General features: G+C 45.0%; 1 protein-coding gene across 1 annotated transcript in view; it reads left to right on the top strand.

Annotated features, from left to right (window-relative positions):
• Nucleotides 1–9,663: 9,663 nt before the first annotated feature.
• syt12 (synaptotagmin XII) overlaps nucleotides 9,664–13,689 on the top strand; it is a 39,977-nt gene continuing 35,951 nt past the window's right edge. Inside the window, exon 1 of the mRNA XM_020925995.2 lies at nucleotides 9,664–9,709. Within this exon, the coding sequence (XP_020781654.2) occupies nucleotides 9,664–9,709 (46 nt within the window). The remainder of the gene's footprint in view (nucleotides 9,710–13,689) is intronic.

Genomic DNA, 13,689 nt, shown 5'->3' with positions numbered 1-13,689 from the left:
ATCTACCCAGAGCATTTGAGCTCTCAGTATTTATACAGAAATACAAGTTACATACATATCAAAGCAGAGTGACTTTGGTTTCAGAGGCTGGTACTAAATGAACATACAGTTGATGATAACAAAGGGCTTCCTGAAGGAGGAGACAGTTGTGCCTGATGAACCTTTACACATGTTAATGATTGGTCTGGGTTTCAGGTAGAAATCACATTCATTTACACAAGACAGATTGAGAGAAATCTTTCCACAATCTAAATTAATAATCTAAACACCCCCAACCAAGAAGTTACACTGTGCACCTTTAAAGGGCCCATCTCATGTAAAATAACTCTTTTCACATTGTATCTTCTGCACATAAACAAGCACAATTTGAGTTTTGGAACATCCATTACACAGTAGTTATGAAATCTTACTGATTTCTTGGAGACAGTCACAGACCAGGAACTATGAAAGGCCGACTACTGCTCATCCCCCCGCCCCCCGTCCTGAGAAAGCACAGGCTCCGCCCTCCAAACGTGACGTAGGCTCTGAGTGAGTTGCCCTTCCTCCGCCCATCTCAGGGAGGGAGGGGGAGACAGACGTGCTCCCTGATAGTGGTAGGAAACTTTTATTCATCATGATGATACAGCGCGTTCAGCCACATGTGTTGGACCCGGAATCAGACGAGGACTTTGAGGTGCACGAAGCGTAAACACTGCGTCGACATCAGCTGAACATTACTGATTGGTAAAGTATTAATAAACACTAGTAGATAAACTTATTATATCTTGTACACTTTTGTTTAGGTGTTCATGTGGGAATTGTCAGCTGATGCGGGGCAGAGGCGGTGGACTGGCGGAGGGGGCGGGTGTGAAGGTCCTTCTGCTACATCAAACGCATCATAGGTGTATCTGCCGCGTCATCGTTGTAGCAGCTTTAGTTCGTTGTCACCTGGGAGGGTGGCAGAAATACGCTGAAATTTGTTTAAAAAATGCCAAATCAATCTAAAAACCACTTCGGTGACAAATACAAGGCCCACACATCACTCTTAGACGGTAGAAAGCTTAGAATGTAGAAAGTTGATTTTGCATGAGATGGGCCCTTTAAGTCTAATTATAGTGTTGTTACTAAAATCATCCAAAATTTATCTGGAGTTGTGTTTTATTTCATCCACACATGTTTGACTAACTCTTTATTATTAGTCTGTCTGCATCTCCAAAACTCAAAACGCTCTCTTTCACCTTGTGATGTCATGTAGTGGTAGTTTAAGTGAACAGCTCCTTTTGCCTTTAGTTCAATAGGGACTGGAAATACTGTAATATGAGCCCTTTATAGAATGAATAAAACTAAAACTGTAATATAGATAGAATTGTGATTTCTTTTGTAACTCTCTACATTCACACAACAGAAAACATAAGACATGACATAACACCCCGGGGAGCTGCTGCTTTCTGCCTGAGGTCAGAAGAATTATGCATATTTAATCATGACATTTTCTGGACAGTTTAGCACAGACAGACACTGGGAAATGTTTCAGAGGTTATACGGGGGAAACGCTCCGAGTCTGCCGCATAAATGGAGGAAAGGGAAGGTGAATAGAGGTGAACCACGAGCTGCACTATCAATAACTTTCATAATAACGTCTCACAGAGGTGGCACCAAGCAACCGTGAAATCTTAAAAGCCCTTCATTCCACTATTTTCTGATCTATGTTTTAATTTTGTTTCCTCGTCATAACTTAAACGATAAACGAGAGGAGTCTGAGAGCGATAGAAGCCTTTTGACGTTCAGTGTCTTTGGCTACGCTCAGACTGCAGCCTGAAGTGACCCAAATCCGATTTTTTGGCCCCTATGTGACCTGTATCTGATCTTTTAATGACAGTCTGAACGAACACAGATCAGATTTTTTCAAATGTGACCCAGGCCACTTGGATATGTGGTCCTGAAACCGATACATATTCGATCTTTTGACATGCGACTTCAGTCTGAACGGTCAAAGCGCATTCATCCGATCTACACGTTATTAACAAGACACAAACGTCACTATTCTGCGCTGAAGTAGATGAAAATTGTTAATGAACTCTATGTCACTGAAGTGAAGCACATCACCACTCACCAGTCTTGGCTACGTCTCCACATCCACACGTTCCTTTCAACGGACGTTGCCCCACAAAACACCACGACCAAAAACCTCGTCCTTCTCCTTCTCAGTCTTCTTCCTTAAAACAAGTAAGTTGTTCATGTTCTGGCTCTGGTAAGAGAGGAACTTTAAAATCTCCAGGTGCTCAATGCTCGCGTCCATGTTTGGACAACATCCGTAAACCACTCGCTGCGGTTGACGTCATCGTGTCTCCAGTGCACATGTGGGACACTTTTGGGCCATTTAATGTTCACACTGGAGTTCACATACAAGTTGCATTTAACTGGAAATGTGAACGACCTCGCAAAAACATTGAATTTCACAAAAAAATTGGAATTGAGCGTTAAGCCCTGCAGTCTGAACGTAACCTTTGAGAGAGAGAGAGCAAGGAAAACAAACAAGAATGCAAATAGAATTTATTGCGGCCAGAAATGTTGTCAAGCTCATTAAAAGTTATCGTACAATTAATTGATTTATTGATTATCATTACAGGCCTAGTCTTTATTCTGGATCTTTATTCTCGATCTCGGGAATCATTGACAACACTGAATATATGGCTCTTTGCTGATTGGCTGGTGCCCGAACTCACACTTCTGGGTTTTTTGTGAGCCATCTAGTGCAGGAGTGCTCAATATGTCGATCGCGATCTACCAGTCGATTGCCAAGGTCATGTGGGTAGATCACCGTGTCTTGTCTCGGACTCGCGTTTGGACTCGGTCTTGTCTCTCACTCAAGGTCTGACACTCAACAAGTGTGATCATATTTCATCACGGCCGCTGCTGTTGGTAATAAACTTGTAGCGGGTGCAGGAGCGTGTGGAGCGTCTCAGTGCAGCCTGTGCGCTTATTTGAAACCCGCGGAGACTCTACGGCGCATCACAAACACACACGCTCCCTATGCACGGCTCATCTGCGACAGCGTGTGCCCTCATGTACCAGCGTGCATCACAGGGCAGGTTCAACTTCCTAAACATCCTACCTGTCCATCTGCCTCACGTCAGCACGCCGCCCCTCGCCTTTTCACGCTCTCGCTCCTTCCTGCGTACAGCGAAAACAAGCCCCTCCCACAGTGCGGCTGATTAGAAGAACAAGACGAAACGTGAAGCAAAAACGAGTCTAAATTTGTGTTCCAGTGTTGGCACAAAGCAGGTCTACAGCATAGAGCAGATCTACAGAACAGACCTACTGCCACATTTGGCTGAAGTTTGTCTAACAAAAGTGCACAAATGCATCTGTGTTTGTCACGATGTGCGTTTGGTTTGGTAAACGTGCAGAGGCTGGTAAATATCACTGCAAAACCAGAAAAGAATGTAACTCCAGTTTGGAACTTTAAAAAACAGGTTTAAAAATCTTCCTTCACTTTTTTCACAGTTTTGTGTAAAGTGCCAGAGGAAGTTCTCTTAAAGAAGAGGTTCTCAAACTGTGGGTGAGGGTCCAAAAAAGGGGCACAGAGTGTTTCAGTGCAGTTTGCTTGGCTTTGTATTAGGTAGATCATTATGACTTGGTCATTTTGTAAGTAGCTCGCATGCTGAAAAAGTGTGAGCACCCCTGATCTAGTGTATTCCAAATTCTGACCTAGTCGCTGGAGAGAAATGAAATGGCGCGGAGACACTAAATGGCACCAGCCTGACTACATTAGAACATGGCAAGAGTCAATTTTGAAACCCCAGTTCATTCATTTTGTTTCTAAAGTGTGTATTATTTTACTACATTACATTATATTGTGACTAATATGTCAGGTTTTCATTTTTTGTACTTTTCTTAAATAAAGTCTGGTTCATCCACAAGCAAAATTCTCTCCAAAATGCAGGGATCATTTTCTGTGTATTTTTGCTGTTGTAAACAGTGTAATTATCAGAGCTCAGCCTCACTGCTCACAGCTAAAATTAAACATGACACGGCCTTTGCGACGCTCTTTCCTGTTCCATCCTCTTCTTCACTCCTCCCTCTCTCTCTCTTCCTCTTTCTTTCTGTCTTTTCTAATTATCCCTCTCCCTCATCCTCTCTCTCTGTCTTCTCCCATTGCTCCCTCTTTCTTTCTCCGTCCCCCTTTTCTCTGTCTCTCCATTCATCTTGTTCTCTCTCTCACTCCCTCTTTTCTTCCTCTTTCTTTTTCTTTCTCTTCTTACCTCTCCCGCCTCTCTCGCTCTCTCACCCTTCCTCTATGTTTTTTCTTCCCTGCCTCTCCTCTCTCTTTCTCTCTCTCTCTCTCTCTCTCTGTCTCTTTCTCTCCTTCCTCTTCCTCTCCATCACTTCCACTCCCCCCACTCTCTCCCTCTCTCTCTCTCCCTCTCTCTCTCTCTCTCTCTCTCTGTCTCTTTCTCTATTTGTCACTTGTTCTGCTGTTGCTGATCAAAGCTTTGAGGAATACTTTACCTGTGAACCAAAACTGAAACATTTGCAGTCACACAGATCTGATTCCCTTTTGCAGCCCATTTCTCGGGCCGTTTTCCGCTGTTAGGACATCCGACACCCACACAATTACGATGTCTGAATTAGGGATGGGCATTCGATGAAATTTTCTTAATCGATCGTCGGAAGAATTAACAATCGATTATCGATTAATCATTAATGTTTTTATATTAAAATTATCATCATTATTATTACTATCTGCACTACTAATCTGCATAAATAAATTCAGATTTACGACATATAAACCGTAACGACTCTAGAGCCACATCAGTCCGTATGAGATTATAATGTGTTTAATGCAGCTTTGTGCAAGTCTCACAGTCTCTCAGTTTGCTCGGATCTTCTACGTTTAATCTGCGAATGTTTGAAAGCCGTTTAATGCACCGTTAGTGGTTCTTTTCACTCAGAATATGAAAAAGACATTTTCCTTCTTCCGTGCTTCTATTTGTGCATCCGATAATGCAGCAGGAATTTACCATTATCAGGGATAAATACGTGAGGTTACGCACTGTGTTTGACCGCTATCGTGTTTCTTGCCTCCGACCAAAATATTTCCCAGCATGCAACGCGGGCTTTTAATAACAATGACGTCAGCTGAAACTCGCCTATTGAAACAAGATACACATTTTTCACAGGTATCGATACTAAATAAAGTCCCACTGACAGGACAGAAATTAATCTCCTCTATTCCCTCCACTGACCTTCAAAAACTTCAGTATGTTCAAAACTCTGGCACCTGCCTCCTCACACACACATTCTGCAACAACTCCACTCCATCACCCCCATCCAACAGCTCATCAACTTCAAGATCCTCCTGATCATCTACAGAATCCTTCATAACCAGGCCCCTCCATACCTCACAGACCTCACCCAGCCCCACCATCCCTCCCACCGCCTCCCACTGGCCGACTTGAACCTCCTCACTCCCACAGTCCAATCAAAGCAGACCTTGGGGGACCGAGGCTTCGCGACTGCCGCCCCCGCCCTCTGCAACTCTCTCCCTTTTCACATCAGAAACTCTCTAAACACCTTCAAAAAACTGCTGCAAACTCAACTTTTCCTCAGAGCCTACAGCCCCCACACACGACTGCTCCTCATCGCTGTTTTTGTCTGTCCTGTCCTTGTTTTAGTGTTGTCGTTAGTGTTAAAAACGCTGTATAAAACCGATTTATTATTATGAACCTTTCCTGAATGTCTTTAGAATGATCTTGAGCTGTATCTGAACAAGTATAAGAGCACATAGACTAGTACACACCCACGACCACTGAGGGATTACACACACAGCTGTTAAGGAAGTAAATGATAGTTTGAATGAATTCAGATTCATTATTGACTGTGACTGTGACCCGGTGTGATTTTGACATGATAAATCATTCCTCTGTGTCAGCGCCACACACTTTATGTCCACACACACATCAGGCTGGATTTGTCCTTGGTTCAGCCTCTGTTCACTTGCTGCTTTACACAACAGTCTGCAGGTGTTGATACTAAAAAGGTCACATTGACGGGACAGAAATGAAGTTTCCTGAATGTCTTTAGAATGATCCTGAGCTGTATCAGAGCTAAAGCTACGTTCAGACTGCAGGGCTTAACGCTCAATTCAGATTTTTTTGTGAAATCTGATGTTTTTGTGAGGTCCTTCACATTTCCAATTAAATGTGACTTGTATGTGATCCCCTGTGTGAACGTTAAACGGCCCGAAAGTGTCCCACATGCACACTGGAGACACGATGACGTCAACCGCAGTGAGCGTGCTCTGTGTTTACGGAAGTTGTTCAAACACGGACGCGAGCTTTGAGCACCTGGAGATTTTAAAGTTCCTCTCGTACCGGAGCCAGAACATGAACAACTTACTTGTTTTAAAGAGGAGATTGAGAAGGAGAAGGACGAGGTTTTTGACCATGTGTTTTGTGGGACAGTCCGTTGAAAGGAACATGTGGATGTGGAGACGGAGCCAAGAGTGGTGAGTGGTGATGTGCTTTGCTTCAGTGACACGGAGTTCATTAACAATTTTCATCTACTTGAGCGCAGAATAGTGACGTTTGTGGCTTGTTGATAACATGTAGGTGGATGAATGCGCTTTGACCGTTCACACTGAAGTCGCATGTCAAAAGATCAGAAATGTATCGGTTTCAGGACCACATGTTGAAGTGGCCTGGGTCACATTTGAAAAAATCAGATCTGTGTCGTTCATTAAAAGATCAGACACAGGTCACATAGAGGCCAAAAAATCGGATTTGGGTCACTTCAGGCTGCAGTCTGAACGTAGCCTAAGTATACTAAGTATAAGAGCACATAGACTAGTATACCACTATATATAAATATATATATATATATATATATATATATATATATATATATATATATATATATATATATATATATATATATCACTATGGAACCTACACAGCAAAAAGTGGAGTGTTAGAATTGACTCTCACATAATCAATTTTTACATTTTCTCCTGGTTGACATGAGTCCAATCTGCTCTAGAGTTAATTAAACATTTTTGGAAATATTAATTAAGTAACACTGAACCAAAGTTAGTTAGTTATCACTCACGCACACACCACTTTCATATTAGGTAATGTGGGTGAAGTGTCTTGCCTAAGGACACAACAACAGTCTTTTTGCGTCTGGTGCCCCCCTGTGGCACCTGATTTTCCCAGTGTCTCCCATCCAAGAACTGACCAGACCCGACCCTGCTCAACTTCTGAGATCAGATGGGATAACACTTAAAATAACACTTTTTATTTTAAAATATTTTACCCTGAAATATTAACCCTCCAGTTGTTGCTGTGTACCTAGACCTTACACACACACACACACACACACACACAAACTGTCATGTGATTTCCAACATGAAAATCATCTTCTGTCTTTTCTATTCCCGTGTGCTCTTGTGCGTGTGTGTGTGTGTGTGTGTGTGTGTGTGTGTGCGTGTGTGTGTGTGTGATTCCTTGTGGGAGATCCGTCATGTTTTCACTCTGAGTCCATGAGCAGCTGTCAGTGGAGGCTGCACTGCGTCAAGAGCTTTAATTGGCCCGACTCTGTTCTGATACTCAGCACTATTGGAGTCTATTACCCCAACACCACCTCCTCCTCTTCCATGTCCTCCATCTCCTCTGCCTCCTCCTCTGCCTTCTCTACCTTCTCCTACGCCTCCTCCGTCTCCTCTACCTCCTCTTCCTCCTCCTACACCTCCTCGTTCTCCTCTACCTCCTCCTTCACCACCTCCGTCTTCTCTACCTCCTCCTACACCTCCTCTTTCTCCTCCTACGCCTCTTCTACCTCCTCCTTCACCTCCTCTACCTCTTCCTATGCCTTCTCTACCTCCTCCTTCACCTCCTCCATCTCCTCTACCTACTCCTACACCTCCTCTACCTCCTCTTCCATGTCCTCCATCTCCTCTACCTCCTCCTCCAATTCCTCTTCCTCCTCCTACGCCTCCTCTACCTAATCCTACATCCTCCTCCATCTCCTACGCCTCCTCTACCTCCTCCTTCACCTCCTCCATCTCCTCTACCTCCCCCTACACCTCCTTTTCCTCCTCCTACGCCTCCTCTACCTCATCCTACACCTCCTCTTCCTCCTCCTACGCCTCCCTCTCCCTACCTCTACCTCCTCCTTCACCTCCTCCATCTCCTCTACCTCCTCCTTCACCTCCTCTACCTCCTCTATCTCCTCTACCTCCTCCTTCACCTCCTCCATCTCCTCTACCTCCTCCTACACCTCCTTTTCCTCCTCCTACGCCTCCTCTACCTCATCCTACACCTCCTCCATCTCCTACGCCTCCTCTGACCCCTCTTCCACCTCCTCCATCTCCTTTACCTCCTCCTTCACCTCCTCCATCTCCTCTACCTCCTCCTACACCTCCTTTTCCTCCTCCTACGCCTCCTCTACCTCATCCTACACCTCCTCTTCCTCCTCCTACGCCTCCTCTACCTCCTCCTTCACCTCCTCTACCTCCTCTATCTCCTCTACCTCCTCCTTCACCTCATTCACCTCCTCTACCTCCTCTGTCTCCTCCACCTTCATTTCCTCCTCCACCTCCTCCGTCTCTTTCTCTCTCTCTCTCCTCTTACTCTCTCCATTTCTGTCTCTCTGTCTCACTCTCCCCCTTCTCTTCTTTTCTATTTTCTGTTTCCTTCACTCTCTCTCTCTCTCTGTCCCTCCCCCTCCTCCTTTCCCTTTTCTCTCTCTCGTCTCGCTCCCTTCTCTCCTTTCTGCGTTTCTCTCCCTCTCTTTCTCCCTCCCCATCTCTCTCTCTCTCTCTCCCTCTCCTCCCAGGTCTGTTTCACTCCCTCTCTCCCTCTCTGTGTCTTTTTTTTTTGTCCCTCCCCTTGTTTCTCTCTTTCTCCTCATTTTCTTTCTGTTTCCTTTTCTCATTCTCTCTTTCGCTCTCTCCCTCCCCTGTCTCTCCATCTCTCTCTCCCCCTCTTCTCTCTGTTTCCCTCCCTCTCTCATCCGTTTTTCTCCGTCTCCTTCTTTCTCTCCTTTCTGTGTTTCCGTCACTCTCTCTCTCTTCCTCCTTCTACTCACTCAGCACAATCGAACCCTCCTTCCCTCCGTCCCTCCATCCCTCCATCCCTCTCCTCTTTTCTCTGTATCATTAGTGTAATGTTCTGGTTTCCTCTGAGCCGCTGAGAAACGGGAGATTCCGGCTCATGCAGAAAAGGAGGAGGAGGAGGAGGGGTAGAGAGGAGAGGAGAGGAGGAGGAAGACAAGGAGATGAAGGGGAAGGAGGAGGAAGAGGAGGAGGAAGAGGGGGAGGGGTCTAGAGCAGGTATGAGTCACCCCGGCTCTTTCATAATCCTCCACTTTGCAGTTTTGTTTTCGTTTTTTTATTTGTCGCTCTGCAGAAACTTTGGAATCCTCTGATCTGAAGGTTGGTGGTTCAAATCCCGCTCTCAAGGGACTCAGTATAAATATCAATGCTGTTGTTGTGTCCCTGGGCAAGACACTTAGCCCCACCTTCCCTACCTCCAAGTATCTGCGTACACTCAATGATTCATGGGTGATTCTTTTCAAAATTCACTCTGTAATAATGAAATTGTAATTGTAATTCAAATTCTAACTTAAAAATATATTAATAAATGTTTTTTCCGTGTGGTCTTCCAGGCTGGCCGCTGCACCATGTCCTCTCCCAGCGCTGAGGATCTCCCCGGCTACCATCTGAGCGGTAACTCCATTTTCACTTCATCGAGTCGTTTTCCTTCAGATCTAAACGATTGACAGCTCTGTTTAAAATCACCGTTGGATGGAGTTAAAACGTCCTTCAGACTAGTGCGGAGGAGATTCTGGGTGTGCTCATGTTTGTCCTGATTCAGTCCTGGTCTGAGCCTAGTTTAGGAACATGTAGACTTGGGTTGGTCCTGGATTAGTCCTGGTTTAGTCCCAGTTTAGTTCTTGTAATGTTGGGGTGATTGGGCAACTGTGAACACACCTTCTGCTTCTATGCTATTGTCTTCATGAGTGTCCTACAGAAAATGAGAAAAATAAAAAAAACTTGAGCACCAACTTGAGCGCTCCCAGTTCACAAATTACAAAAGCAGCAATTACTACATACAACATAATGCAAAGTAGTATCCACCCACTTTCTTGCTCTTATCCGGGGCCGGGTCGTGGGGGCAGCAGTCTGAGCAGGGAATCCCAGACTTCCTTCTCCCCACGGACACTTCCTCCAGCTTCTCTGGGGGGACCCAAGGAGTTCCCAGGCCAGCCCAGAGACATGAGCCTGATTCATCAGTCAGTTTCACTTTGTAGAAACCGTCCGACCTTGCAGCGTTAGGATTTGTTCACTCAACGGCAGGCGGGTACTTTTTTTATTTAACCAATCACTATTTGGTCGTGACATATGTAGCCCGTTAATGGGGCTAACTGTTATATTAAGCTTTTCTCAAATCCCGTAGGAAGAAGGACAATAACGTCTTTCCCCTTGATGAAATTCACCAAACATTCTCTTTGTTCCGGCTTTAAAACCTCGATCTTGGGAATTGTTGCCAACACAGAATGTCTGTCTTTTCGCTGATTGGTTGGTGCCCAAACTCGCACTTCCGGGGTTCTTGCAAACTGTTTGGTGTATTCCGAATCCTGACCTAGTTGCTGGAGAGAAATGCAACTGAGTGGAGGCACTAGGTGGCACCAGCCCTGCTACAGAGACAGGCAACAAGCCTGAACAGATAATAAGATCATATAACTTTCTCACTGGTATTTCAGACCACAATTTTATATTATTTTCTAGAAAACTCATCAGGTCAAGGATCACTAATGATGTTACTAATCCAGGTAATAGCAGGTCAATAAATGAATTCATACCCGAGGAACCAGCGACAAAATGTGGCAGAAGTGTTATCATCAGTAGATTGGAAATCAATCCTGTCCAGTCATGATCCTGAATTCTATAGCAATTAACTCAGCCCTCTGTGAATTTGAGTTTGAAACCTCTGTGCTAAATTTAAAAAAATGTTGCAAAAAGAGCTGATTAAAAATGATCATGGGAAAACTGTATGTTGAACAGTTCACAATACATTTTATGTTTGACTGGACTCATTCGAGAGTTTACATATATTTATTTTATGTTCAACTACAGACAAATAAGCACAGATTTCTATCCTATGCACACAAATATTTCTGAAAGCTTTAAACTCCATAGTCTGAGACTTAAACCTCCACTGCCAATAGTTTTAAAGAGACTTTAAGCACATTTCTTATGAAATGACATATAGCCTCTGATATTGTTCCTGTTCCAAACTATATTCACATGTATCTAACCAGAACAGTCCCGATCAGATTAAGAAGGTCTTTTTAAGGAGAGTCCTGGCCCTCCAGAGGTGGGGGAACCCTCCACAGGCACGGGAAGAACATGTGAACATGTGTCACTTCCTGGATTTGGTCCAAAGTCCAGGAGAAGTCAGACGTTTGAAGTTCACATTACACAGGACTCCAAACAGGGAAATCCTAAAACTCACACTAAACGTAAACACAAGTGTGAAAGCGCCTTACCTGTGGAGACGTCTGTCAACCTCACATGAGCACAGACTCACCAAAATCCAGATCAGATCCTACATTTTGATTATGAAACATTATTCTGTCACTTTATCTAAAACCTCCCCTGCTGTCTTTCTTATCATTCACTTCTCAGCTCGTCTCACAACGTCTGTTTTAGTACGTATTGTTTTTAGCCACATTTAACTTTAAGTAGTATTTTTGTCTAATATTCATGCACGGTCTCACTCTGTAATATACTTTTATCGTGCAACTGTGTAATCTGTCTATTAAAGGCACTGTACCTGATTCTTACGTCTTAAGAACATGAAAAACAGAACCAGTTCATTTTTAATGTTCCAAAGTTATTCCTGAGTATATCTGTACTGCGGTGAAACAAGTTTTACTCAACATGGGGGAGTTGAGTACAGACACACAGACGTAATGATACAAATGTTAATAAAAGAACAATTAATAAGTCTTAAGACATTAAAGGTTGTTTTTTAAACTTTATTTATTTATTTTAAATTGCTGCTAATGTTGCTGTGCTTTCGTACTCCATACCTATTGTCGACCTTACATTGGTGACTTTTTCTTTGAGAAAAACATACCAGCACAGCCCCAAAGGAACATGGGTGCGACTGCAGCTGCTGTGGCCAATGGAGACCCGGTCAGGCTGTAGCAGAGTAGGCCCTGTCCTGCTAACCGGGCTCCAACCAGAGCCACCAGAGGGCGCAGGGTCTGATCTCTCTCCTGGACCTGCAGAGTGATCGGGGGGGTATGTGAGGGGGCGTCCTCAGGTGTGGTGTCCTCAGGAATGTTGATGGACACATGTGTATCTGCATGGGCTTCTTCATGTGTTGGCTCTGGGTTCATAAAGTCCATGTTAATGCTGAGGACAGGTGGAGCAGGCTGGATATTCTCGTGGTTTATCAGAGGCTCTGGGGGGTTCTGTCTGAGCTCTCTGGTCTTTGGGCGTCACTTATTTGAATGGGCCCATTGCAGACTGGATCTATATCAATGATGACGTCCCCACGGGGGGCTGGAGCGGCAGGCAGTGGTGAAGTTACTTCCCTGTGGTTATGTCTGAGGTCTGTGTCTCTTCCACAGATCAGAGAGGAGCCAGGGTTGAGCTGCAGGTCAGGGCAGTTCAGAGAGCTCACCTGAGGCACAGTGAGCTCCTGCAGAGCAATAGTCATGGTGACGTGTGCCATCTCACTGGACTGGCTGTCCTCCACCTCCAGATGCTCCATTGTTACAGAAGTCGTGTGTGAGCGCCTCTATGGGGCTGATCCTAAAGTCAGGGTCTGGCTGCAGGAGTCTCTTGAGGAGGTCCACAAAGGCCTTTCTATCTCTGTGTTCTGGATACTGCCTGGGAGAAGGCCCCCTCATAAAAGCGCTCTCTAAATTCTGAACATGTCCTGGTGGATCAGGAGAGTGCTCCGGCTCCGCCCCTCCTGTGCACAGGTACTCGTCTATGGTCTTAAACCTCCACTGGTTACAGCTGTTTGTTGGGATGAAGTAATGGGGGGTGACATTCCTCTCCTCAGCAGTTGTGGGCTGGGATGTCCCAGCAGGTTGAAGATGGATCTCAGGTTGTTGTAGTATGAGCCACCTTGGAAAAGAACTTGACCAAGGATACACTCCCCCAGAGTACAGACCAGAGACCACATGTCCAAGGCCTCAGACAGTGGGCAGCCCAGACTGGCCTCTGGAGCTCTGTACTCTAACAGTTGGAAGACCTCTGTGAAGTCCAGATCGGAGGTGTAACAAGCACAACCAAAATCAATGTGCTTGACTTTAAAAGGCCGGTCCTTTTGGTTGACCAGCATCACATTGTCTGGCTTTAGGTCACAGTGTACGATCCCAGCTCTGCCCAGGGCCTCCAGAGCCACCAGGAGCTGCTGGGTGACCAGCCGGAGCTCATTCAGAGAGAGAGAGGCCTCTACGCCGCCTCATCAAGTCCCACAGACTCCCGTCTAGTGTTTCAAACACCAAACACTGGTACGTCCGATCTGTGAAGAATTCAATCATCTTCACTATGTTTATCTGATCAGGATTTCTCAGGCTCAAGTCCTTCAAGATCCTGGCTTCTTTCTCTAAGCTGTCTCTCGAGTTCCTTAGATATTTAACAGCCACAATATGTAAGTTTGGAGCCTTACTGCATCTGACGAC

The sequence above is a fragment of the Boleophthalmus pectinirostris genome, unplaced genomic scaffold (assembly GCF_026225935.1).
Source record: "Boleophthalmus pectinirostris isolate CB_2022bp ecotype Guang Dong unplaced genomic scaffold, ASM2622593v1 HiC_scaffold_2, whole genome shotgun sequence".
NCBI lineage: Eukaryota > Metazoa > Chordata > Actinopteri > Gobiiformes > Gobiidae > Boleophthalmus > Boleophthalmus pectinirostris.
The sequence above is the reverse complement of the archived record's forward strand: the minus strand, read 5'-3'. Positions and strand labels throughout refer to the sequence as shown.